This window comes from Hipposideros armiger, unplaced genomic scaffold (assembly GCF_001890085.2).
Source record: "Hipposideros armiger isolate ML-2016 unplaced genomic scaffold, ASM189008v1 scaffold_142, whole genome shotgun sequence".
Lineage (NCBI taxonomy): Eukaryota > Metazoa > Chordata > Mammalia > Chiroptera > Hipposideridae > Hipposideros > Hipposideros armiger.
Genome location: NW_017731492.1, coordinates 2,235,359 through 2,262,542, shown reverse-complemented (window position 1 = coordinate 2,262,542; position 27,184 = coordinate 2,235,359). Strand labels below are relative to the sequence as shown.

The 27,184-nt window shown below is 36.5% G+C and overlaps 1 protein-coding gene across 1 annotated transcript; it reads left to right on the top strand.

The window, feature by feature from the left end:
- Positions 1 to 11,372: 11,372 nt before the first annotated feature.
- APELA (apelin receptor early endogenous ligand) lies at positions 11,373 to 25,978 on the top strand. The gene is made up of 3 exons (XM_019650570.1): positions 11,373 to 11,634; positions 12,990 to 13,079; positions 22,917 to 25,978. Exons 1-2 carry the CDS (start codon positions 11,559 to 11,561, stop codon positions 13,076 to 13,078), a joined length of 165 nt encoding a protein of 54 aa, XP_019506115.1. The 5' UTR covers positions 11,373 to 11,558; the 3' UTR covers position 13,079; positions 22,917 to 25,978.
- Positions 25,979 to 27,184: the final 1,206 nt, after the last annotated feature.

The following is a 27,184-nucleotide window of genomic DNA, read 5'->3' as shown; positions in this document are numbered from 1 at the left end:
CAGCAGCCACTTGGAGTTTTATTCTGTGTTTCAAGCTATTTTTATTTTCTAAAATTACTCCTAAACTCTCTATTATGAAAATTTTAGATATACACAAAAGAAGGAAGAATAGTATAACAAGCCCCAAGATTCAACAATGATCAACAAATTATTTTTAATTGCCCAAGCAACCATGCTCTCTGACGATAATAGAAAATAACTCAAAGAAGAAAAGGCACTTACAATTCCACTACATAGAGATAGCCACCAATAACCACAGCACAAGGCTCCATCTCCTTCCAGGTTGGGTTTTTTGTTTTTCTGTTTCTTCATATATACATATATATAGGGTGTAGCTTTTCTTATATGTTTGTTTTCTGTTTTTGTTGTCAAGGTAAGCTCAAACTGCATACATTACTTTGGAAGCTTAGGCAACAGTTAAGCCATTTTTTCTACTCTTCTCCCCCTTCCCATGGAATTCTCTATTTCACCTGAGCTCATGACACATTTATTTTGACATTCCTAATGTTTACCCATCCTTTTACATATTCAGCATAGCAGAACCATGTTGCTTCAAGAAATAATTTCCATATTGATAAATCATCTACATAGTTGGAAAATGCAGGTGAGCACAGTGGTTAGGAATGTGGGCTCTAGGTGAGACAGGCAAATGATTAACCTCTCTGTGGTTCAATTTTACTGCTAGTACAATGGGGAAACAATGGTTTCTACCTCCTAGTGTTGTTGTGGATAATGTGGAACAAGGCATGTACTCATGCTACTAGTCTCTGATAAAAAATAAAATCCAACCTAGTAAATGTGAAGATCTAACTAGCTATTAAGTGATTCATGAATCTGGTAGCTTCCCATCTAACTGGAATGAGCTCTCCAAAGGATTGTACAAAATGGAAGAATTTTATAGGAAGAAGGGTAAGGCGAGGGAGCTATATTAACAAAGGACAACCTGGACATCTTCTTTTTGGGGGAAGGGAATGGTAAGGGTTTTATCATGCAGATTGCCTCTTCTTTCTATGGGGGATGAGGGGGCCCAGGTATCAGATTACCTCACTGGCTTTGCTCAGAAAATTCCATACTGGTTGATTATGTTTCTCTGGGCTGGCCAAGTGGCTCAGTTGGCTAAGAGCTCCCTCAAGAGTGCAAGCTCTGAGCAACAGTGGTTTGAGTCCTAGCCCAAGCTGAGCTGCCAACAGGTGGCAGGATGAATCAACTACAAAAAAAAAAGATTTTGTTTCTGGGAGAGGTTGAAACCTCTCAATGAGGTTAGGTATTATTAAATTTAGATCATGGCTTTAGTATAAGTGACACCATTTTGGGCCTATGATCTTCTCTTTAACATCACATACCATAAGCTTAGTAAATGGTTACTGTTTTCATTATTAAAATATTTGTTATTGGTGAACTAAACTTTTCTGCCAAATGATAAAATATCAAGAAGATTGATTTAATTTCTCAAAAAGCTGTATGCAGCACCTGTGGAAAGTCTTATAACTACATAAATTAGAAAGCCCATTTTCTTGTTGAGTCCTTATTGAAGTTAAACTATAATGTCACATTGGCATTCTTATATGTCAATGTGTGTATCATGTACAATATGGTACTTTAATAGGTCTTGGTCTATTCAAGAGAGGCTGGCTAGTATTTGATCAACTTTCACACTCAGGTGGAGAAAGGAAAAAACCTTTGGTATGGGAATAAAAAACTTATTACCTTTCATTAATCAACAGTGGGCATATGAAAGCTTGAAGCATCTTGCTAATACAGACCTTCATGACAGTTTGAGGGACACTTTATCTGGGCTACACCTAGCAATTATCTATCCTTCATTCCTAACCTGTAGGTAGCACTGAAAAATCATTAAAAATAAAGGAATGTGGTCTCCAGAAGTGTAAAGGAGAATGCCATCTCCTTGTTAATTCTGCCTTGAAATTTTCCTTCCATCCTGTTCTGCTTATAAAAATCCTCCTGAATTAGGTGGGGGAAAAAAACCAAAAACAAAGACTGAAAAGAAATCAGTAATAAAGCAGAGATTCAACAGAAAACAAAGTGAGGAGGTTGATCGCCTTTGTCAATTTTATTTTTAAGGTAAGAGTTTAAGGGAAAAAAACCTCCATTGTCCTCTGCTACAATCAGAAGGAAACATTGATATGTTAACTACCCTCTTTACTTCTCCTGCTGAGGTGTGATTAGATGATTAGCAAAGCATTTTCAAAATTTAAAGTTGTTTCCATGAGATAGTAATTCCAGTTCTACGGTTTCCTTAAATCGTTAAATGTACGATTTTCCTTAAAATTTAATTTGGCATGACTTTAATATCACTTTTTACCAGGAACAATCCTGTTGTGTGATAATTAAATTTGCAAAAACAGATTTTCCTAAAAGTAAACAAATACTATTGAAATTCCTTAACTCTCAAGCTCTCTCTTTTTAGCTTACCCTTTGTCTTACTTCCTCCACTTCTTTACGTCTTCCCATTTTCCCTTTCACTTTCCACTTTATTCTTTTCCTTTTCAAATGACTAGATTACCATAAACATTTTTTCCTTTACACACACACACACACACACACACACACACACACACACACACACACACACACACACCCCATTCACCCAACTGCATCTGCTACTGATTGGCTTCTTCCAAAGGACAAAGGGTCAGTTAGAGGAGCCATCCTTCAGTTTGCATGGAGAGATCTGCTAGACTAGCTGAAATGGGTAAAACTGTCATTACAACTCTGCAGACAATTAAGTAATTGGATCCATATGTGCTGGCTTACGGGATTTTAAAAAGAAATTAGCTTCAATGTGCAGTTCTGATTTCAGTAAGAAAGGACACACCTACAATTATTTGTCTAGTTTACTTCCTGGCAAGTCAGTATACCAATCTTTTTTATAGAGACTTGTGCTTGTGTTATAGCATAGATTTGTGTGCTTGCATTACAGAATAATTGGATGTTTTAAAGCCATTCACAAGAAAGTAGTAACCTAACCTTAAAAAATTAAATTTCTATAAGTACATACACACATACATATTCTATAACTCTATAACCATTATATTTCTGAAAAATAACATTTGACTGGGAGTTCAGCAGAATCAGAAATTCAATATGATTAGTTTATTTGAAGACAAGAGCATTGAATAACACTTAAAATTCAAATAAAGCCTTATTACAAATATACGATTATTTTCATTGTAAATATTAAGGAAGGCTCCACAAAGTTTAACATATGATAAGAACTGTTTTATTCTTACAGCTGTGGAGAGGCAGCTAGCAACTCAGAACTGGAAGTCTATGGTCTCCCTGTCTGGGTTCAAACCCTATATATGTTTACCAGCTATGTAACCTTGGCAAACCATCTCATTTCTCTATACCTAAGTTACCTAATTTGTATAACAGGCATAAGAGGGTTGTTATGAAGATTGAATTAGTTAACTCAAGTAAAGTCCCTACAATAATGCTTGGGATATAATAGGTGATACAAAAAGGCTCCTTCACATTAAATTTGCTTCTGACAAGAACCATTACTGGTGCACATTTGTCCTGTTACTTGCTTTGGCCTTCAACAAGCCATTTAATACCATTTTCCTCATTTGTATAGAGGAAGCATATTGGACTTCATCTCTAACATTATATATGTATATTTCTAGGACCTTGATTGGACTTCAATAGCACATATCCTAGTTTAAATATTGCTGTGTGTGATATGGGCTCAACAGTCCCAGCAATTGAGTAATTATTGGTCACAAACATTTCTAGTTCAGGTGCCAAATTTGGGAACTGCAGAGGTTACAACATAATAATAATAAATAATAATAAAATACCCCTTCCAACCAGGTCAAGAAGGATGACAGAGAACTTTATCCATCATTCTTACGAAATATCCCTTGTGGGCACCCCCTGTAGAAAGGACAGAGTTGAACATTGTTCTTGACTAGTTATCAGGAAAAAATTCAAGCAAAGTATAGCAATGCTAGACAACTGGACTGAGCAGCCTGGGATAACAGTAATTGGGCTGGATTCTCTGGGAAAGAGAAATTTTATTTTGTAGGTTATTACTGAGGAGTAAAATGAGGGTCAAGGTTGAAAGGATGAAATGCTTGGAAACTGGTCAAAATTATCTGTACTTCGTCAACCACACATCAATTAGCATGCTACCACCCTAGTGTTCTAGTTGAGATATGGATGCTTTGGGCTTATACTTCTCTTTCTCATAACATGTGACAAAATCTCTGCACACACTAAGTGTTCATTTCATGTTTATTAAATGAATTAATGAACCCTCTTAAATTTTTAGCAAGAGGAAATTGAAGTAGAGCCAAAAGTTAGGGTTTCAGAAAATTTAAGAATCTGTGGATGTAAAGACTAAATATCTCATATTTTAAACGAAGGGTCTGAAAAAAAATAAGTTGACCAAAACCATATGACTGTGTAACAGGAGCAGGAATAAAAATTCAAATTGCCTGACTCCTGCAGTCATTCTATTTCCATTATACCAAACTACCTTCACTTTTGGTGAAGAACAAAAATCATCATAAGCCAAGATTCAAATACCAAGTTTCTGTTCTATCAGTTTAATGTTAAACTCTAAACCATTCAAGCCCTGTAGTTCAAATATGATTCAAAATTCCATGAATCTCAAATTCTTAAATATGTCCTTAAAGAATTCCAACACAAGGCTTATTAGCAGTTTTATATCATATATAATTCATCCAGTATACAATAATTCTTTCTCAGAAATCTCTCAGATTTATTATAAAAATTCCTGAGACTATTTTGATAAAAATAAGCATATAAACAAAGTTGAGTAGGAGTAGAGAAGATGAACCCAAAATGTCTCACTTGTTTCTTTTCTTAAAGAGAAATATTACTAAGTGGGATTTCTCTATGTCAATTATTCTTACCTAATTTGTTCTTCATTAGAAAAATATGTAAGGGCCGGCCGAGTGGCTCAGTTGGTTAAGAGCTCGCTCAAGAGTTTGAGCTCTGAGCAACAGCAGTTCGAGTCCAGCCCGAGCTGAGCAGCCGCTGAGCTGCCAACAGGTAGCAGGATGGCTCAGCCAAAAAAATATATATATATGTAAAGATCACCTATACCCCTTTTAATCAATAACAAAAGTGTTCTTGATGCCATTTGGTCAATCACTTTAACCCAGTAGCCTGGGTAAGAATCACCACAATGTAGGGGCTGTCTAAATGGTCCACGTATGTTGTGACTTTTATTATTTTTGTAGTGATATAAATGAAATTCTACTACTCCCATCAACATGTTATTTTTTTCAGGTTTGCCAGGCATATGAGGGTTAGGAAGATATCCATACTCTCAAAAGTGTGTGCCTTTTTTGGAGTTATGGTTTCTTGTGAAAATATATGTTTTGGCTCAGATATTAGCTTGATGTAGCATTTATGATCAGTAATGTTTTTTCAACCAGCACATGTGCCCAAGAAGATCCTGGGAAAATTTTTGAGTGAGCATTGTACTGAATAAATGTTTTACCACACTCAATATTTTAATTTTGTAAATTTGATATCTCCAACATGTCTAATTCACCATTTCCTCAAAGCAGGGAGAATGTCAATTCTGGTCACACATTTTCAAAACCAATAATTTTTTTATTTACTATGATTCTATTTCCTATAACTCTGGTTGTTAGTTTCCTCTTCGGTGTTAATTTGGGACCCAAGAATGGGAGTAGATAAGTAAGGGAGGCCCAGGAGAACTAATGTTGGAAATAAAAACTAAAAGCATGCGGTTTATCTAAACCTATAAGTGGTCAAAATGGAACCAAGGATCTAAAGAAAAATGTATACCAAAACCAGAAGTCAATCAATGTATTGGTTCAAAATTCAGAGTCAGAAAGCAGAGAAATAAAGAAACGGGAAGCCAGAAGGAAATAAGACCTCAGGTGGATAAGTGAAATCAAAGCAAGGTATTGGAGAGGGGTAGTCAACACCATCCAAGAAATCAGGAATCAAATAGGAAATATGCTTGGGAAGACAGACTAAATTAAGCCATAATCTGTCTCCCCCAGATTAGTTTTAAATGTTTCCATCTGTGGGCAGGATATAACACCACAACAAAGAGAGACAGGTAGTTAACCAAGAATCAAGAGTAAATCCTAATAATATTAAGATCTACTTTGCTATAATAGGATATTTCGAGTGAAATTTTACTAATTCATTTAGTCAATAATAAGTTAGATAGTGAAGAAACAGCAATGAAGAAAACAGACAAAATTTCCCACCCTCATAGAGTTTACATTCCATAGAGGTAGGTGAACCACAGGTTATAAAGCTTAGTTACAGACCCAGCATTCAGGCTTGAAAGGTAACCTAGTTTCTATCCTCATCTAGGTCAAGTTGCATAAATTGCTATCCTAATGTTTGTTCTAATTAATTCCTGAACTTATCTCATAATTTTTTCACCTTTTCCAGAGAAATATTTTTTACATATTCCTTTACTTTATCCAATATTCACTTCTGGAGTCACACTGTTTTTAAGTTCTCACCCATTCATTTTTTAAGAACTGAATGATTTTCATATTCAATTCAATTCAATAGCAATTCAGTATTGTTAGGTTCTGGATAAGACATCAAAAGGACAAAAGGACAAGTCTCTCCGTTCAAAGGGTTTTTATTTCTGTAAAAGTCCATATGTCCTCAAGAAACTGTCAGACCAGGATGAATGTACTATGGCCCACAAGGGAGAAATTAAGTGCTACGGTGGTGAAAAGGCTATGATAACAGAGGAAACTTTCCAGACCTCCAGAAAAAATAAAAATCACCTTTAGTTGGCAGGAATGGGGAAATGCTCATAAAGAAAATCTAGGAAATGTACTTTAAAATTAAGTTACATTAGATAAAATGTAATGAATAAACGGTAAATTCAAGAATAGGGACTATGGGGCTGGCCGAGTGGCACTGTGGTTAAGAGCTGGCTTGGGACGCCAGAGGGCCCCGGTTCGGATCCCACATATGAGGGCCAGTGACACTGCCCTCTACAGCTAAGATGCTGAACAACAGCTCAACCTGGATATGGGCTGCCGTGAGTAGCTAACATCGGCAGGTGGGTTGCCATGGGCTACCGTGTGTAGCCAGCAGCCAGCGTGAGTGGCCCTCCAGGAGACGGGGACTGATCTGCCTCTCCCGGGAGGAGCGCAATGATGGTGCCACTTGGGCCAGTGAAGCAACGTCCTCACAACTAGACTGAAGAACAAAACGACAGCAACTTGTCTGTTCCCCTTCCCCCAATTCCCCAATAAAAATCTTTTAAAAAAAATAAATAAAAGAATAGGGACTATGCCTGATTCCTCCTTTTATTCCTGTACCTAGTGCACAGCCCAGAACATAGTAGTAATTTAAGTGTACAACAAATGCCTGTTGAACTGACCTTGAATGACTGAATTAAACCCTGAACAACCAGTAGGACTTTAATGAGGTAAAATTGGGACAAACAGAGCAGATGTTTCCAAAGAAAAGAAACACACAGCATGAGCAAAAACAAGAAAAGAAGAAATCATGAGCAGAGAGTGGCTTAATTTGGATGGATTGAAGTTTTCGCAGAAAAGGCCCTATTTGAAAGTTTAATGATTTTATGTGAGACACACCAGGGTCAGCAGTGTGGTAAAAGGTTGAGTCTGATATCAACGAGATGTATATCCTGAGAAGGTGGTGAGGGAGTAGAACAATCAGGGGAGACTCTTTATTTCAGTATCTGGCTGAATAGAGTCTGAATGAAAATGAGCCAAAGGAGAGAATTTTTAGGTTGGAGAGAGCACGTTTGTAGGGAGAGAGAGATGGAAGGAAAGATGAAGATGTGAGTGGGAAAGAAGACAAGATAGGTGGGGCAGGATCTCTTAGGGCCAATGAGGGCACAGAATGAAAAATCAAAGGCGTAAGAGGCCCAGAACCAGATGGACAGGCCTCATCTTGGCTTTGCTATTAGTGTTTCATTTAATTTTGGGCAAGACACTTAATCCTCTGAGTCTGTTCTCTCATCTCTAAAATGGTGATGAAACTTGCATCATACGATTATAATGTCTATTAAAATAACTTCTTTTAAATACCTGTCATATACAGTGTACCACTATAAAAATAAATATATCTTTTAAGAATTATATAGAGAATATATCTACTTATATAATATATAAATATATTGGCGTGAACTGGGTTCCTAGGGCTGCTGTAACAAAGTACCACAAACTGGGTGGCTTAAAACAACAGAAACTCAAGGGCTGGCTAAGTGGCTCAGTTGGTTAAGAGCTCACTCAAGAGTGCGAGCTCTGAGCAACAGTGTCACTGGTTCAAGTTCCGGTCTGAGCTGAGCTGCTGCTGAGCCACCAACAAGTGGCAGGATGGCTCAGCTGAAAAAAAAACACAACAGAAATTTGTTCTCTCATCACTCAGAAAGCCAGAAGTCCAGAACCAAAGGGTCAGCAGTTTTGATTCCTTCTTGGGGACTCAGAGGGAGAATCTGTTCTATGCCTCTCTCCTAACCTTTTTTTTTTTTTAATTGGGGAACAGCCATGGTCAGTGGTTACACATTGCTTTCATGCTACAATGGCATAGTTGACTCTTTTAAGGAGGGCACAGCTCACAGTGGCCCATATGGGAATCGAACTGGGAACCTTGGTATTATCAGAACCACACTCTAACCAACTGATCTAACTGGTCATCCCCTCTCTAACTTCTGGTGGTCACTGGCAAGCCTTGCCTTGTAGCACTAGAACTGTAATCTCTAGCACTGCTGTCACATGGCATTCTCATTGTATGTCCCTGTATGTCTCTGTGTCTCTTCTTTTCTCATAAGGACACCAGGCATATTGGATTTGGAGCCCACCCTACTCCAGCATGACCTCAATCTTAACTAATTCCATCTGCAAAGACGCTATTCCTAAATAAGGTCACATTCTTAATTTGGGGGATACACTTTTCAACCCAGTATAAGAAGTATTTTCCTAACTTATTCTTATTTTTATAATAGCTTCAATAGGCTATTATTGTAAGAAATAGTATTTGGACCTTAATCAAGAGGATAGCAAAATGGTTGAAAGTTCATGTTATGGGATTTGAATTCCATCTCTTCCTCTTCCCAACCAGGTGGCCTTGGAGCTCTTTAGCTGATAGTTTTCTCATTTGGCAAAACAGGGAGTAATACCTCAGAGTGTTCTGAGGAGGTTTAAGTGATATAATATATGTAATGCATGTAGCATGGTACCTGGCTCAGAGGGACAGTGCTTGGCTCTCAAAGAGGCCCACCTGTGCTGTAGGTGGGGTGGAAGTGGGGTTTTCCATTCACATACACAAAGATGATTTATCATTTTCATCTAGTTGAAGAGCCACTTGCATTGTTCTGACTTACCACTTTGCTACTAAGATTTCTCCATGCCTGGTTGGTCAACACTCACGTGAATGATTTACCACCATTGTTGACCCACATTCCACAGAAATGCTGGATCATTTGTCATTGTCCTTCAATGTCTAAAATTTCAGTTTGCCCATCAACTCTCTAACACTTCATTACTGTACTCCAAAAAGCAACCGTTTAAACATGATCATCATTGTCATCTTCCTTAAGTTGTTTTTTGAAAGAATCATTTTACAATATATAAATAAATAATGCTTTAAGCTTCATAAATTTAATACATTATCTTGCTAAACCTTTATAACTCTGTTAAGTGGAAAACCAGATATTACATCTCAATTTTTTTCATGAGAAAAACGATGTTCAAAGTGGTTATAGGACAAATACAACACTTTGCTGTATCCTGATCAGTGGAGATGTCATATACCTTCCACAGTACTTGCGCATATTGGCCATATTCTAGGAGTTCACTGTTGATCACCTGATTATAAAATATAAAAATTTTAATCTCTATATGCAGTCTATGGTAGTCACTCTTTTATCCATAAAGAAAACTCACTACTATACCTTTAAATAGACTTATAACTTTGCTTAAAGTTATATTGTCAAAATCTATATTCATCTCCTGTTGGTTTTCTTGATTTAAACACTCAACCACGGTAACTTTCTGTTTTCCAGTGCGCTAGAGTGAGAAGTTTGCAGGGGAAGCAAAAATCTGAACAACCCCTTCACCATTCATGAAGCATTTTATGAGTCCAAACTCTTGTATTCAATTGATTGTCTGGAGCGATGTACGAATACAGCACAGTGATGTAAGACCCTTTAACATATGCTTCCAGTTCCAAAATGGGCAAACGTTCTTTGGATTTTAAGGAAGTGATTCTAAGAATTCCTGTATGCTATTGCCTGTTATAAGGTGCATGCATAAGTAGGCAGGCGGGGAATGTTACAGACTGACTAGGAAGACCAAGACAAATTAGGCATTAATTTCAAACCTCAGGAAGCCCAAGGTGGTGTAACATCTACCTGAACCTAGAGACGCCAAATGCAACAAAATTCCTGGCAGTGTATAAAAGCTTCACATGCTTTAGATTTGGTGTTTGGGCTCTACATGTGTTTCCAAAGTGCATCTACACTATCCTTTTGGATTACTTTATAATAAGTACAGTAACTTCTGTTGATAACAGCTACATATCACAGAGACGGAAGCACTTAAAACAAAAAGAGATGTTATAACATGTGTGCAAAGACAACACTAGACTATTATGTTTGTGTCTTCTGAATTTGTGGGGAGATGACCTGAGAAGTTCTTTCTCCATCTCTAATTTCTGTGTCTGTGATATGTTAGCCTGGCATTCCACCACATATAATTTTTTTTAGCAGAATACAGATTTCATAAGTCTGTGGCTTGCATACACTTCCTTTTTAAAAATTCTGGACATATTGCAGATAAAAATGATCCCCGTTACTTTTTAAATTGCACTTTACAAAATAAAAACATAAATGGTTTTCAGATTTATTTCAGAACATCCTAAACCCCAGGAATGTTTATTGATACAAACCCATATAGATTAAGCAATTTAGAGATTGAGGATAAACAGGCACCATTTCGCAGTAGGTTTGGTACTGAAAAAGCATTTCAGCACAAGCTCTGCCACAAAGCGTTCGAGAGTCTTGGGTTAGGGTTTCAGAATTCCTTCTGAAAAGGACAAAAGAGAGACTTCCTGTCATTTCAATTGGTTTCTGCATGTGGGACCAATATGGGCAATGCAAAGTTTAAACAGATGCAAATAGTGAGGGGAGGAGGCAAAGCCATGCCTCGTTTTACATATTCCTGCAAATCCAGATTGAGTTAAATCTCTCCTAAACGCTTCCCGAGTACACTTCCACTGCAGTCGAAGCACACTTGAAGGCTTCATTTCACCAATATTTGCTTATGGAAATAAAGGGGAGTGACAGAGGTGGGAGGAGGATAGGAGTGGAGGAGGGGTTTGAGGCCGGGGGAGGCTCTAACCACAGCACAGCGCACCAGTAACCTTGTCTGATGTGATCATTAACCTTTCTAGAAAACGCAGCTGGCAGTTCTCTGAGGTTTGTCATTAGAATGTGAGAAGAGCCACACAGATTTTGCACAAGACTGTTCAAAGAAGTTTGGTTGACTTGTAGAGCTATTGCTCCACTTCAGGGTGACAGAAAAATGAGGTTCCAGCAATTCTTTTTTGTGTTTTTTATTTTTATGATGAGTCTTCTTCTTATCAATGGACAGAGACCAGGTAAGATTTGGGTACATTTATACCAAGTAACTTGTTTTTTAATGCCTGTTTGTGTCCGTGGGCCTCTAAGCATGGTTGTGTTTATGTTGAAAACACCTCAGTGATTGGGGGTGTAAGGGTGAGTAGGATTTCAGAAGTACGCTAGCAATACTGTGTCTCTTCTTATTTGGAACATTGAAAAAAAAAAGCTGGATATTAAAATGATATATATTTTACCACTATTTTTCTAATTTCAAAGAATATTGATCCCTTAGCTATTGTAGATGTGTTGTCCTTATAAGCAAAAAGAAATGAAAATGCTTGGTCTGTACATTACGGAGGTAAACAAACTTACAGATTTTTAGGTAAAATGCAAAATCCAAAGCAGTGTATTAAAACAGTATGTTGCTGACTGGACAACATTAACTGAATTAACAACATAAAAATCATAATGTAACAAATTGTAGATGAAATCTTAAAACAGGTCAATAGCTGTGATTTCTAGTTATATATAATTAGACGTGTCACTTTAAAAAGCACAATTTTTAGTATTGTGCTTATAAAGCCAAAAAAATGTCAAGAATATGTATGGTTAAGATAAATAATATTTACTTTTCAAAGACGATATCAGTTGTGTTGTTCTTATCCAACTGGAATTCAGTAATCAGTTATTCTAATGTGCTTTTACCTTAAAACCAAATACTAAGATTTCAAAGCACTGGCAAGTAAAAAAAATTAAAGAGTTTTCTGACTCCGGGAAAAACTCAAACCCAAATTTAAATAAAAAAGTGATTATACACATATCCAAATACATAAGATTATTTACTTGATAATACACTTCTCCATTTAGAACACAAAATGGTGCATAACTAGTTAAAAATTCAGTTTCTGCCTTTTAGGTAATCAGAAGTCTGATCACTGAGGTTATTTCAAATGGAGTCCGCTGGTGTGCCCTTTTACACAAATAAGAAAAAAGTTCCAAATTAGCAACTCGGAAAGCATTCCTTCTCACTGTTCACAGCAGTTGCTATTCAAACCATTTCTACTTTTCTGAAATCTAGAACACTTTGGACAATGTTCTTATACGATATTTTTTATTAATTCAGTACATAAAATAAAATATGAGCATTTAGGAAGAAGCCAGGTAGAAGGAGGAGGATATTACTATTAGATCCTGCTATTAACGTGAATTGTTAGAAATATACCTTGTGCATTTGCATCACATTAATTTTTTACATCATAATCACCTCTAAGCAAACAGCAAATAATCACAGTATAGCTTGAATCCTATATATTGCCTATGCCCTCCAGATTAAACAACATTTAATTTCCTGAAAAGTGCTCCTAGCTCCTAATATTGCTCCTTGTTTCCTCAGCTAATTTGGCAATGAGAAGAAAACTTCACAGACTCAGCTGCCATCAGAGGAGATGTATGCCTCTCCATTCACGCGTGCCCTTCCCCTGAGGTACTTCTGACGGAAAATAGCTTTCCCCCATTTAGACAATGTTCCAGGTTGGATACACCAAAGAGTGTCTATTCGGATTTTGTAATGTGTGATAATGGCTTTATGGTAATGTCAGTTTAAGGGATGCATACCAACAGATGAAACAGTGAAGTGACATGATGTTTGGGAATTACTTAAATAATTTAATGGGATCGATGAGAAAAATGTAGGAAAGTCTTAATTGTTGAATCTGAGTGATAGTTATATTGGGATTAATACTATTGTGTGTGTTTAACAATTACCATAATTTAAAAATTGGGTACCAGAATATAATTATGAAAGTATCTTAAAGCATGTGTTTTGAGAAACACTGACTAGCTCCCTGTGTTATCCAGAACAAGCACATTTCCCACTAAGACCACTGTGTGCTTGAAAGCATTTGGACATATTGGCTCAACAACACCATGTGAATGATGTGCTAGCCTCAATATGTAGTTTACTTCTCCTGAAAATATTTCTTTTAATATAAAAAATCAACAATATTCATGGCATGGCAGCTTTCCAGCCTCACTCATAGAATTGGTCTTGATGGTTGCATCTTTAAGGATAAATCCTGAATAGAATTTTGCTCCTCCCCTTTTGTTGTGGGGAAAAAAAAAAGGTGATTGAAAAGGCCAATGATTTTACACCACCATTATTACCAGTGATGCTGCCTGAATCATTTAACTTCAAACACTGCCCCAGTTTAAGTTATTTCATACTAAACATAAATTTGGCATTCCATTGTAATTATTTTAAGCTCTTTAAGTCAGAAAATATATCTTCCATAAAAAAAAAAATGCCGTAGAAATATTCCTCACCTGGTTAACATACACAGGCAATTGCTAAATTAGCTTGTTCAGTTGGCCTCTAGGCTGTAGTGTTTATGGCACTATTCATTCAGAGGAAAGAATGGTTGCTATATCCATTGTTTAATATGTGCTTTTCAAACCCAGTGAAAGCCCTGAGTAGGACATGAAAAGCAGGAAGAGCAATTCAGTAATAAGCATTTATCACAAGGATTAAGACAAAAAGCCAAGTTCTCTATGCCTGGCTCTGTAACAAATTACTCTTTCCTATGAAAATATGAAAAACAAATTTTGTTGGAGGGAGCCAAAGAGAGCAATATGAAGTTCTTGAGAAGACAATTAGTAGGGACTAAACACGCTTTAAAAGGATTTTATATGTTAAAAAATCCTTTGTTGTGTGTTAATGCATTTCAGTCTCACATATAAATAAATTAGGGTAAAATCTGTGTTGAGGAGCAGTCGAGAAGTTCAAGATGTTCCCAGCACTCCTCCACAAATAACAAAGAGGAGAGGAGGCATTTCACAATAGCAAGGGAATTCCTGCATATACAGAGAGAGATGCCTTTACAGAACTGTGAATAAAAGCCCTTAGCTGCAGGTTTTATTGGCTTTCTCCACAAACCACCTGCGGTAAAACTTAACAGTTGCAAGTAAACATGAAATTTGAATTGTCCAAGTGAAGGAAAAATTTGACCTACAAACCAAATTTGTAAACCAAAGGGAAAATTTAGTAAAGGCCATGTAAACCACTTAATAATAGCAATCCTTGACAAAATTAGGCTGATCTTTTAAAGAACTGCTCAGCTTACAGCATCCGTTTTCTCAGTGTTTACACTAGTTCTGCATTCCAGCTCCAGTTCTTTGAAGAATGTGTAAAAAGCCACATTTTGGAATCCAGAGATAGTATACTCACCAATGCAAGATAAACATTAAGATAATTTTCCAAGATCTTGCTGAACCAGGGCTATAGTAACAAGTGCTACCTTCAAATTCAGTGGCATAATATTCGCTGTCCTGAATATTTGCACATTTGTTGTATGTCTTGCAACGAAACAACTTGACAAACTGGGTAAGGAGCTAGAGACCTACGTAGGAAAACTCTAAGGCAAAAACTCCTTCTCCTGTATCCCCGTCTGTTTTCTTGCACGCTTTAGATAAAATCACATGTATGTATTTGATGCAGTTAGGGTCAAGTAAGACAGTGAAAGGATAGGTAAGATAAACAGTTGACTTTGGAATTTTTCCAGATAAACTCTTTAGAGTGGTTTAGACTTTTAACTCACTCAGTAGGAACTTTCTGTTACCTTTACTCTGTCAGTTTTTGCAGCTCCTAGAGTCCTCCTCAATGATCCTCAGTAAGGTTTCCTAACAATTAAATAGAAAATCTAGGCTGTATTCAATTCATTTTCTTACTTTTCTTTTTTCCTCACAGAAATATTTTGGCATCACATTCAGCCCTAACCGAATTAGAGTGGAAGAAAAGCAAGTGAAGGGGTGTCAGGAAGTCTAAACTTACAGGTTAATATAAGGCCACAGAGTAGAAACTAGGGTAGGGACTTTAGATTCTAATGATTTCCCCCTTCCAACAGTAAAATCTCATTATAATTATTAATGCTTTTATTGATAAATATGTACTCTAGATAACTACATGCCCTATTAATACATATTTTATCTAACTTTTTAATAACTTATTACATTTTTCATGGTATAAAATTGTTTTCTAACAATACAGCAGAATGTAAACCCAAAAGTAAGTCTACCCTGTTGCCCATTTTCACTTACCACCAGCAATAACTATGAAAAGATTTTTGGTGAAGGTGTTTTACAAATTGAGACCAGCTAATATTCTCTTATCACCCTTGATCTATTCAGAATGTAAGTTCTTCCAATTCTCTATTTTCTGCCTCATTCTTAAACCCTCCAAGTCGTGGACTTTTGACAGCCTTGACCAAACCCCCTGCCCTGCCTCCCAACTCTTTCCTCAAGTGTCCTACCATCTTGACCCTTCTCACTCCGTTCTGCCTTTTTGCCTTAACTGAAAGCCAGCTTTGCCCTCAGCACAGAATCTCCACTTCAATGGAGCGCTCCATCTCCAGCTTCAGCAGGGCTCTCCCCAAAGCACTCTCCCCTCCTTACTCTTAGGTGCCTCCGGTTCTGATGCAGCTATATTTCAAATTTTAATGACCTCTAGTTTCCTTAAACTTTTTAACCTCCTTTTCCAACTCATAGCCAGAGACAATTCCTCTTCCCGGAGGAAATAGAGATAATCAAGCTTCAAAGTCAGACTCTGCCTTCAAACTGCAGACTTCTACATCTTCAACACTTCTGTGTGCCCCTCACTGGATTGTCACTAACAGATTCCTCGCTTGGGTACAGTTAATCTCTATACCTCAAGAACCTTGATCCAACAATTACTTCCTTTCTTCCCCAGAATGTCCCTCAGTCAAAACTGATCTATTTCATCTAAAAAATAATAATAATAATAATAAAAAGCACCATAGACCCCATTGTGCTTTCTTTCTTTCTTTTTTTTTTTAAGATTTTTTTATTGGGGAATTGAGGAAGGGGAACAGTTGACAGCCAAGTTGTTATCCTTCAATCTTAGTTGCAGGTAGGTGTAGCCCACCATCCCATGCAGGAGTTGAACTGGCAATCCTGTTGTTAGGAGCACATGCTCTCACTGGCCGAGCCATCCTGCCACCTTTTGTCAGCTTAGCTCGGGCACAGCTCACTGGCCCATGTGGGAATCAAACCGGTGACCCTGTTGCTCAGAGCTGGCGCTCTTAACCAACTGAGCCACTCGGCTGGCCCCCTATTGACCAACCTGTGTTCTCTGCGCACCCAACTTTCTTAAACTTTCTTAAAAAGGTGGCTGTTTCCTGTCTTCCCATCTAATTTCAACATACTGTTCCCCATTACATTCTGAAAAAGGTCCCTAGTGACTTTCTTCTTCTCAAGTCCAGTGAACACATTTTGGTCCTGATCTCAGTTATCTCATTGGAGGTCAAATCACAGAATGGATTTAGCTTGGTTTCAATGACACCCTGCTCCCTTTTGACTATTTATCCCAGGCATAAATCACTGTTCCTATCAGGACCTGTAAGGATGTTCAAATGCTTCCATGGAATCACTTTAGCTGTCCTGCAGACAATTCAAGCTCATATCTCAGTGCATATGCACAGTAATACCATGCCATCTGCACAGCTTATTTCTGTAGCCCAGCGCTGTTCCAATATCATAGATGTCAACAGGAAGGACTTCCCTGATGATCCTTTATATAAAAATGCAATACCAAAAAAAAAAAAGCAATACGTCACCCTAACCCTTATTCTCTTTTCCTGGTTTGTTTTTCTCCATAACACCTAATGTCATGCAATATGACATATATTTACTTTGTTATTTGTTTAGTGTCTGACTCTCTTCATTAGAATGTAAGTTCCATGAGAATAAGGACTTTGCTTTGATCACAGCTGTGTGCCCAGTTACTATAGTCAGTTCCCCAGAAATATGTGATGAATGAATATACACCTAAAAGTAAACACTTCAATTCCTTCCACTCAGATATTCCTCCTGTGTTCTCAAAATTTGGAGAATTGCATTAGATGTTTACTATGTATGATACTATGTGTTATGAAATACACATGTTACTGTCTTCGATGTAAATTTCTAAACACAGTGCCCTAATGTTTATTCTAGCTTGTTTCCCAGAACTGTCATTTCTACCTTGAAATATTTTTGTTTAAATCTGCTCCCTTCTCTTCATCTCTGTTAGTATTACCTGTTATATCTCTCCAACATGACTTCAACACCTTAACTGATCACTGCAGCCTCTAGTTCCGGTTCTGGAAAGTCCATTTTTGCTTTATCATCTGATTTTTCTAAACTAAATCTAAACATGTCACACCATAATTAAAATTCTTAACTGTCCCTGTAGCCTTCAGGACAGTGAGAACTCCCATAATTTTAACAAAATGGTACCTTACAAAATACACCTCTTTAGCATCATCTGTCACTTCTCCCCTCCCCTCTCACAGAGGGAATAAGAATTAAGACTGTTTTGGACTTCCTGGATTCAAGTACTACACACATAGCTTGCTCCCTGGTGATCATTGGTAACTCACTTACCCTCTCTAAGCCTCCCTCCACTTCCAGACATGGAAGATGGAGCTAGTAATGGTATTTAACTTGTCATAACCATCCCTAGCACATAGTACCTAAATAAATAATAGCTAGAGTTATTATTAATACCATTATTTTAAAGTCAGTCAATGCTTCATCTCTGTTGTCCTCAAGCTACACTTCTACTTGCAATATTCTTTCTTTCATCTTTTCCTCACTAACAATTCATCCTTCAAGAAATGCCCCCCCCTTTCTGTATCTGACAAATAAAAACACAGAGAGATACAGAAAAAATAAAAATAAAAAATGTCCTCTGATTTTAAAGAAACATTTCCTGATTTTGATACCCCTACCAATTGTAACTAGATGCCCACTTTTTGCTCTCAGCACCATTTCCATCCTTTTGTCAAAGTACTTGACTCACTGCATCGCAGTGATCTGTTGACTGACTGTCCTCTTCCCTTCCTCTCAGCATGCTGTAAATTCCCTGAAGGCAGGGTGTGGAGCTCTGACTTTGTTAAATTAGCATTTGTTAAGTGGAGTGAGTACAGAATGGTGAGCCAAGGGTGAGCCTTAGTTCAACAACTGACTGTAGATAAATTGCAATAGAGAAGTTTATTACTCCTGGCTCCTGGAGGAAATACATGGCATGCCTGGGAGGCCTACATGGGGAGGTCAACAGAATGGAGGCAGAGACAGAGATGGGACTTGGGACACATGCCTGTATTTTTTTTGAGAGTCCATAGTGGAGTGCTTTGGTATTCCTGGACGAAGGCGAGATTGGCAAATTCGAACCAAAGGAGCTGGGTTTTGGTAAGCCCCATAGGGGTCTTATCTAAGGGGTACATCAGGTATATAGGCCCTGGGAGGCAAGGGAGATTACTGATCACAAGGGCTGTTGGCGAAATCATATCAGGAACTTACATCTCCTTGTGACTCTACAACTGCTATCCATGGCATATGTTTGCAGGAGGGGCTATTATCAATGTAAGGTCCTTGCAGCCCACTTGGACAAACAAAATGGATACTGAGACAACAATACCATGGAGTAGCTTACCTAAATTCTCAACAGTGGGTCGTAGTGATCTTTGTATTTTCAGCCGAAAAAAGTGCCTCGAGTGCAGCAGGAACTCCACAAAATGTTGCTAAAAGAAATGAAATCAAATTTTTAGTTATTATCTTAGCATTTAAGTCCTACTATCATCAGACCCTCCCCGCCACTCCCAAGCCCCGCACCATACATTTTCAGCTTTACTTTTTATTATTAACAAACTGAATTCCTATCAAACTGATTTCCTATCTCTGTGCTTGGAAGTGTTTTCTCTTCCAGGAATTGCTTCCTTCATCTCATTAAGTTCAAACCCTTCCCCTCTCCTAGGGTTCTCCTCAAATTCCATTTTCTGTATGAGGCCCACCCTGATCCAATTAACTTAAAATAATCCTCCATTCTTTCAACAATCTCAGCATTTTTATCAGTAGGTTCTTAAAGCCATTTATCATATTCTGCTTTATTTTGTCAGATTTTATCTGCATTGGAATGTGAGCTCCTTGAAGACAAGATTGGGCCCCTAGAGTTTAAAATATAAACCTTCAAAATGCTTGAATGGCCTGAGAGCAGCCTTAATTAACTATAGGGGATTACTCTGGACTATCATATCTGCACAGTATATTGCTTAAAACTAAATAAAACAGAGAAAAATGTTCCTATTTTAGTGATGAAATAAAACTTCTATAATGATCATAAGGCCTGAATTATAATATACTTTATATATATTATGTATTAAGTATATAAATAATAAAATTTAGTTACATTATATATTACAATAATAAATGTATATTCCCCTATATACAATATGTGTATGATGAACTAAACCATAACTTCAGAATTTTCTTCATTTTGGGAACTTATTTCCCATTACAACGTCAGTAATAATTCTTTGTGCGGACATTTAAAGTACCTGCTTTCTATCATGTATGGGAGTCTAAAATTTCTTTTTACCATAAATCTTTTTGTCTTTAGTTTTTTCTCATTTATGCATTCAATTAGTAACCTAGTGATATCAGGTTAACTTTATTTTTTCATAGCAGTGATGTATTCTTAGATAATATATTCTTAGAGAATAGCAAGAGGATATTTATTGTTCTGTAGGTGGCTTGAAAAAAATCATAATTAACTACTTCAATACATTTCATAGTTGGATGTATTTTTTAATAGTGGTGTATGGTATTGAATGCCACAATTTTTTCAACACTATAAAAATATATAGAAGAATTTTAAGCTTCCCGATCATAATAAAATTGTAAGCAATTATCACCAGAAACATTCAAATTCTTGTCAGTGCATCTATAATTCCTCAGAATATTGCTAATTTATAATTAAAGTTCCTTGATAGTTTATCTGTTACCGCACAGAATGTTTATAATTATTCATAAGTAAAATAATTAATAATGCAAACCACATGTCTTCTGCTTTGTGAACATTTTATTACAGAAGAAAAATTGATAGAATCACAGGCGTTCCCAAGACCTTCTCCTCCACCAGGTGTCAGCTATGCACACCCATAGTCATGCCAGAAGCTTGGCCACTCTTCCAGCCTCATCAGCCTCCACATTTCTCCATACCCACTGACTTGTCCGCTCTAGTCTTCCCTTTCTCCTTCTAAGATTCTATAATTCATTCCATAACTGCTGCCAGTTTTACAGGTTTCCTTGCTGCTGTCTTCATCTCATTATTCTGGAAGGACCCTAAAGTTTGCATCCAAGCATTTTACTGCTACTGGAGAATATACCAGAAGTCTCATTGGAACCACTTATAAGTTCCTTATCTCCCATCGGTCACTTCTTCACAGTGTCCAGCAAAACTCCTATATTCCTGTGGTCAACTTGCTGCCTTGCCCTCCACGGTAACTGTTTCTGGCTTCTACTACTCACCTCAGATTTCAGACCTTTTTCTTCATTTTTTAGCAGATGGCCTTGACTCCTATCACAGAGGGGAAAATTATCTTTTGTTTATACCTCAATTTCCCAGTACCAAACAGGAATCCCATCTAATCTACCTGTCATCCTGCTCACTCCCATCCTTTTCTTTCCTCTTGGTTCCATGGAAGACATGGCAGTTCTTCCAGGAACCCATTCCCCCCTTCAGGGGAAAGGAGAGGCAAGTATTAGGAAAGCTGGCAGTTACTGACCAAATTTTGACCATTTGAGGCCAATTGCTGTAGAGGGTAAGGTTTAGCTTCCTGGGATGGTGGTTACAGAGCTTGTGGGACAGAGTTCTATTTTAATATATCATGAAGTCATTGTCCATTTGTATATTCAGTCTCCCAGCTCCAAACATATTTCATCTTCAATTCACACCACCCCAGCCTAACTATTTGCACCAACCTCCTCACATCCACTTTCGACTAATCCAAGGTCACAAATATTTACACGTATGTTTTTCTTTTAAGAGTTTTATCAGTTATTTTTATGTCTATGATCCATTTTGAGTTAAATTTTGTACATGGTGTGAGGAAGGGGACTAACTTCTTTTGCACGTAGATATTTAGTTTGGATATCTAGCACCATTTGTTGAAAACATTATTATTTCCCCCCATTGAATTCTGTTGGCACCATTGTCAAAAATCAATCGATGATAAATATAAGAGGTTATTTCTGGACTCTCAATTCTATTTCCTTGATTCACATGTCAATCTTTGTACTAATACTATACTGTCTTGGTGATTGTAATATTGTGGCAAGTGTTTAAATCAAGACTGTAAATCCTCCAACTTTGTAGTTTTTCAAGGTTGTTTGGTTATTCTGGTTCCCTTGAATTTCTATATGAATTTTAAGATCAGCTTCTCAGTGTCTGTAAAGAGCCAGCTGTGATTTGGATAGGGATTGTGTTGAATTTGTAGATCAGTGGCAAGTATTGCCATCTTGACAATTAAGTTTTCCAATCCATGAACGTCAGATATATTTCCATTTATTCAGACCCTCTGTAATTTCTTTCAACAGCGATTTGTAGTTTTTATTTTTATTTTATTATTTTTTAAATTTATTTTTGTCATTGGTTACACATTGCTTTCACGCTACAATGGCAGAGTTGACTCTTTTAAGGAGGGCACAGCTCACAGTGGCCCATGTGGGGATCAAACCGGCAACCTTGATGTTATCAGCACCACACTCTAACCAACTGAGCTAACCGGTCTCCCTGTAGTTTTTAAAATGCAAGTTTTATACTTGTTTAATTTATTCCTAAGTATTTTATTCTTTTGATGCTATTGTAAATTAAATTTCATTTTTGAATTGTTCATTGATAATGTGTAAAAAATATAATTAATTTTTGGTTATTGATCTTATGATAAAATTATTGATTTATTGATGAAATTGTTGATTCATTCATTCTCATAGCTTTTAGTAGGTTCCTTAGGATTTGGTATCTACAAGTACAAGTCATCTGTAAACAGAGATAGTTTTACTTCTTTCTTTCTAGTATTTTTTTTTTTCCTTGTCTCTATGCCGTAACTAGACCCTCCAGCATAATGTTCAGTAGAAGTGGTGAGAACAGACATCCTTGTTTAATTCCTGATCTTAGATGGAAAGCATTCTGTCTTTCATCACCAAGTATGATGCTAGCCGTGGGTCTTTGTAGATATCCTTATCAGTTTGAAGGAATTCCCTACTATTCCTAGTGTGTTGAATGTTTTTATCATGAAGATAAAAGTATTGTGTTCTGTCAACTATTTTTTTCTATTGAGATTTTCATGTTCTTTTGTCCTTCATTCTATTGAAATCATGAAATTTTCATAATTCATTGTCTATGAAAAAATTAAGCATGAGTAAATTGGCCTGCTGGATAGCATTTCTTCTTATGATACATTCTTTCTCTTTTGCCTTCCAAATACAGATATTCTCTAGCTAACTTCACCTGGTCTACGAGATGAAGAGGAGTGAATGAAAGATACCCACGAACACAATAGTGTGCTTGCTTAGAAGTTCCTGTATGAAAAGGAATCATTTGAAAGCACCTGGGATGTTTTATTAGTTTCACAGGGTTCTTTTCTTGTGTTCTTTTTAGAGGGGAAATAACATACACTTACAAGCAATTACAATCTGAAGCACAATTATTTACCTTTATAAGAAACATCTCTCATCTTTTCTGCACATTGTAATTCTTACATGGGTTAAAAAGGAAAATACTTTGTAATGTCTTAGAACTCTCTAATAGTAAAAAGTGAAAGAATTTAAACTTTTTGTTTGATATTCTTATAATTCTTCAAAAAATATTAAGATAACTATGTATATGTTTGAGTAATTATTCTTTTAAAAATGCTAAATCTGAAATCAATTGCATTGACTGTTCCGCTTTGCAGAATTGGAAAAAAATAATTGGTTCATTGATTATTTATCTAGAGAGACTAAGAAAGAAACTATTAGTTGTTGCCAATTTTATATTACAGGCTTTAATGTTTATGAAAGTACTTTTTTTATTTTGAATAATATTCATTTAAAGTTGTAAAAGAATGTTTGAAATACTAGTTGTAGTTCATTTTATTTTAGAACTAAAATGTTCATTTCTGAATCTTTCTCATCATGTAATTACAAAAAGCTAATGTTTGATTTCCTTTGAAGTTCTGTTTTATGTCCTTCATTCATTTGTGTCGATAGTTTCTTAGGCCCATTTAAAGTTGACATTTAAAATATAGTCATGCCAATGAAGCCCCACGTGGGGCAACATCTCTAACCTGACTCATCATTCTGCTGTTACGTTCTATTTTGGTGCTGTTCGACCTGTGGTAGTGAAACATTTTTTTTTTTTAATCAGAAAAAATTAAGGGATTTAAAACTATCCTGTCTAAATCTGAATTGTATTGATAACTAGGTGTTCCCAAGTTCTTAATTTGTGTTTATTGAAAGATTGTTAGCTCAGTGTCATAAAGCTTTCTATTATTTTACTATAAGTTAATTCCAAGTACAAAATTTAAAAATTCATGTCTTAACTAAAAAGTTTACTTTGTAAACATTATAGAGTAGGAGAGGCCATGAGTCATTAACCCTTATTTTGCTAAAATGAAAGGTTGGGATTAATATATAAAGAATTGCACATAGAAAATCTGACATCATGGAGTTTGTCTACCTTTTATAGCTTATTAATGATGTCTTTTGGGATGGAAGGTGCTTATATAAAGTACTGTAATTAAATTTACACACAAACAAAAGATGTTTTATAAAATGTGTTACCTCATTATTTAAATTTGATATTTGGGGAAATTCTAAATGATTTTCTGGATAAATTATAATTCCTTTGCACAAATGCATTTCAATAGAAACATAAGGTATTATCAATTATATTTATGTTTAAAACATGTACTTGTTGACATGTTTATGTTTTGTACAAAAAAGAAAAATAATACTTGACACAGTTCAAATATATCTCATTGAATACAAGCCTATACTTTTTCAAGTACAGATTCCCACATTGACAGAAAAAGTTAAAATCCAGCCATACCATTGTAAGATAATTAAGTGGTTATAGATTTCTGCTCATACCACTTCAATAATTGTTCAGGAAAACACTTAGTGATTTGAGTGTCTAGTTGTCCTCAGTTTTGTATAAGAAATGCTCAGAGCACTGAACGCAACATGATAGAAATGTTCCTGATACTCTTCTCTATTCCGTTGTTTGTTCCTTTTAATTGACACATTTAAGATTCAGCAGCCCTGATATATTCTCTGCTACTGCAGATTTTTTACTTAATTCAAGACTCTCAGAGTAAGGGCAAAGATTCTCTCAAAAGCTCTAAGAACTCAACAACTAGTGGCCTGTAGGCTGAAAGTGGAATACCAGAACAAGTCCATAACAATGGAGCCATATTTTATTCACTGACAAGGTGGAGGGGTAGACTAGGCAAGTGTCAAATATGTTTAAACTTAACCATCTCTATGATTGGTGTTTGTTGTGTTATTTTTCTATTAAAAGTCCTTTGTAATTTCTAACATTTTCTGAATACAAATGAAAAGAGATTTTATGTAGTTTAATCAAGATGGTGAAGGGGGTCAGATGTTATGGTGCCACTCCAACTTGGGGCTTTGGGGAAAGTCAGTAAAGCAGAGCAGATGGAGAGGTAGACCCAAGAACAGCTGTAAATGTTGATCCCTTCTTTCCTGGCTCAATTTCTTCCAAACTCTGAAACAGTCTTTAGTTCCATTGCATCATTTTCACTCCTTTGCAGGGCCAGGACCAAAATGAGTGCGTACAGAATGTAAGGGTATGCCAAAAGCCTCAGTAATCAAGATTAGTAATATTTTAACACCTAAAAAAATATTAACACCAAAAAGAATGATGAACAATATACCAAACTTTTTTTGAAAAAGGATCAGCTGAGCCATGTTAGAGCCTGAGGCAAAAGGGAAAAATTAGAAATACTAATTCTGTCAGTACCGAGAGCCTTATTTTAGACATATTGGAGCCTGAATTCCAGCCCTTCGATTCCTCCTTTCTCACTTTCCAAAATGACCTCACTCCCAAAACCCTAGATCTGTATCCTATTTTTTAATCTTGGCTTCCTCCTTGCCCAGAGTGTTCATGGAAAGAAGACTGGATTCTAGCCTTGACTTTTTACATCTAAGCTCTCATCCTACTATATAACTCATGTAATTAAATTACAAGGAGTCGTACTAAGAGGTAGTGAGGTCGATAGTTTGAGGTTCCAGCCCCTGTCAATTGCTCTGCAGAAAAGCCCTAGCAGTCTCATCTGGAAGTTTGTCATCCAGTTGTATACTTAAGAACTACCTACACCATCTACTGACTCAATGCTTTTAAGATTATTAAAATACTCTATTTGGGGGCTGGCCGAATGGCTCAGTTGGTTGAAAGCACGAGCTTTGAGCTACAGGATCGCCTGTTTGATTCCCACATGGGCCAGTGACCTGAGCCCGAGCTGAGCTGCCGACAGGTGGCAGGATGGCTCAGCTGGTGAGAGCAGTTGCTCCTAACAACAAGGTTGCCATTTTGACTCCCGCATGGGATGATGGGCTATGCCCACCCGCAACTAAGATTGAACACACAGCACTTTGAGCTGAGCTGCCAACAGGCAGCCGGATGGCAACTGAACTTGGAGCTAAGTAAGCTAGCTGCACCCTCCACAACTAAGACAAGGACAACAACTTGGTTGTTCCCCTTCTCCAATTCCCCAACACTGTCCCCCTTCCCCAATTCCCCAATAAAAATTTAAAAAAACCACTATTTTTGCAATTTCTCATAATACCTTATATCAATTGTTTTGTGGCACTTGCTATGTAAGTGATTGATAATATTCTTCAAAGTTTTAAATTATAATAGGTAAAAGTAAAATATTTTGGTATACAGTCATTGCTCAGTTTTTCTATTTTTAATGTAACATTACCTGGTAGTATGTGTTAGTATGTCAGTTTCCACACTATTCTCCAGTGTTAGACAAAGCTTTTGTGTTTCATAACTCAAATAGTTAATGCTTAACCAAATATGATTTTTATAAACTGAGCCGTGTCATGAAAAGTTCAAACACTACAAGTAAACCAAAACAAAAATACTTCCAATTCATCAGCATTTGGTAAACGTATTATTATTAGCTTTGAAAAATGAAAAAAGAAATCTAAAATTGGAATTTGACAAAGAAACACAAAAACAAGGTATTTTCTGTTAAGATGCTCTTCCTTCTGATGAGACTGGATGTTCTTCATATTATTAGATTTTTGGAGTTCTGATTTTAAAGTTTTGGGGCCTCTTTTTTAATTATCCAGGTTTTGGTTTAATTTAAAAAGTGCACTTGTTAGGAAGAAAGGGAGAGGAGGGAGGGAAACAAGGGGTTGAGCCTCTGCAAAGTGATTTCCCAATAACCCTGTGCAATTAAAGATTATTTTGCCTATTTTTAGATGAGGGAACAGATTTAGAGAGAGAATAATAACCTAAAATTACATAGCTAGTAAACTGATATAGTTGGAATACAAATCCAAGTGCCTTCCAAAATGTGCTCTTAACTACTAGGACATATAAGGAGTTTTAAATTATTTATTAAAGCCACATATTTTGTAATGGAATAAATAATAGTTTCCTGGCCTGCAACTGAAAAATGGAAAAAATTTTTTGGTTCAGTTTCATGTCTGCTCTTGAAAGATCAGTGTAGGAATCACTGC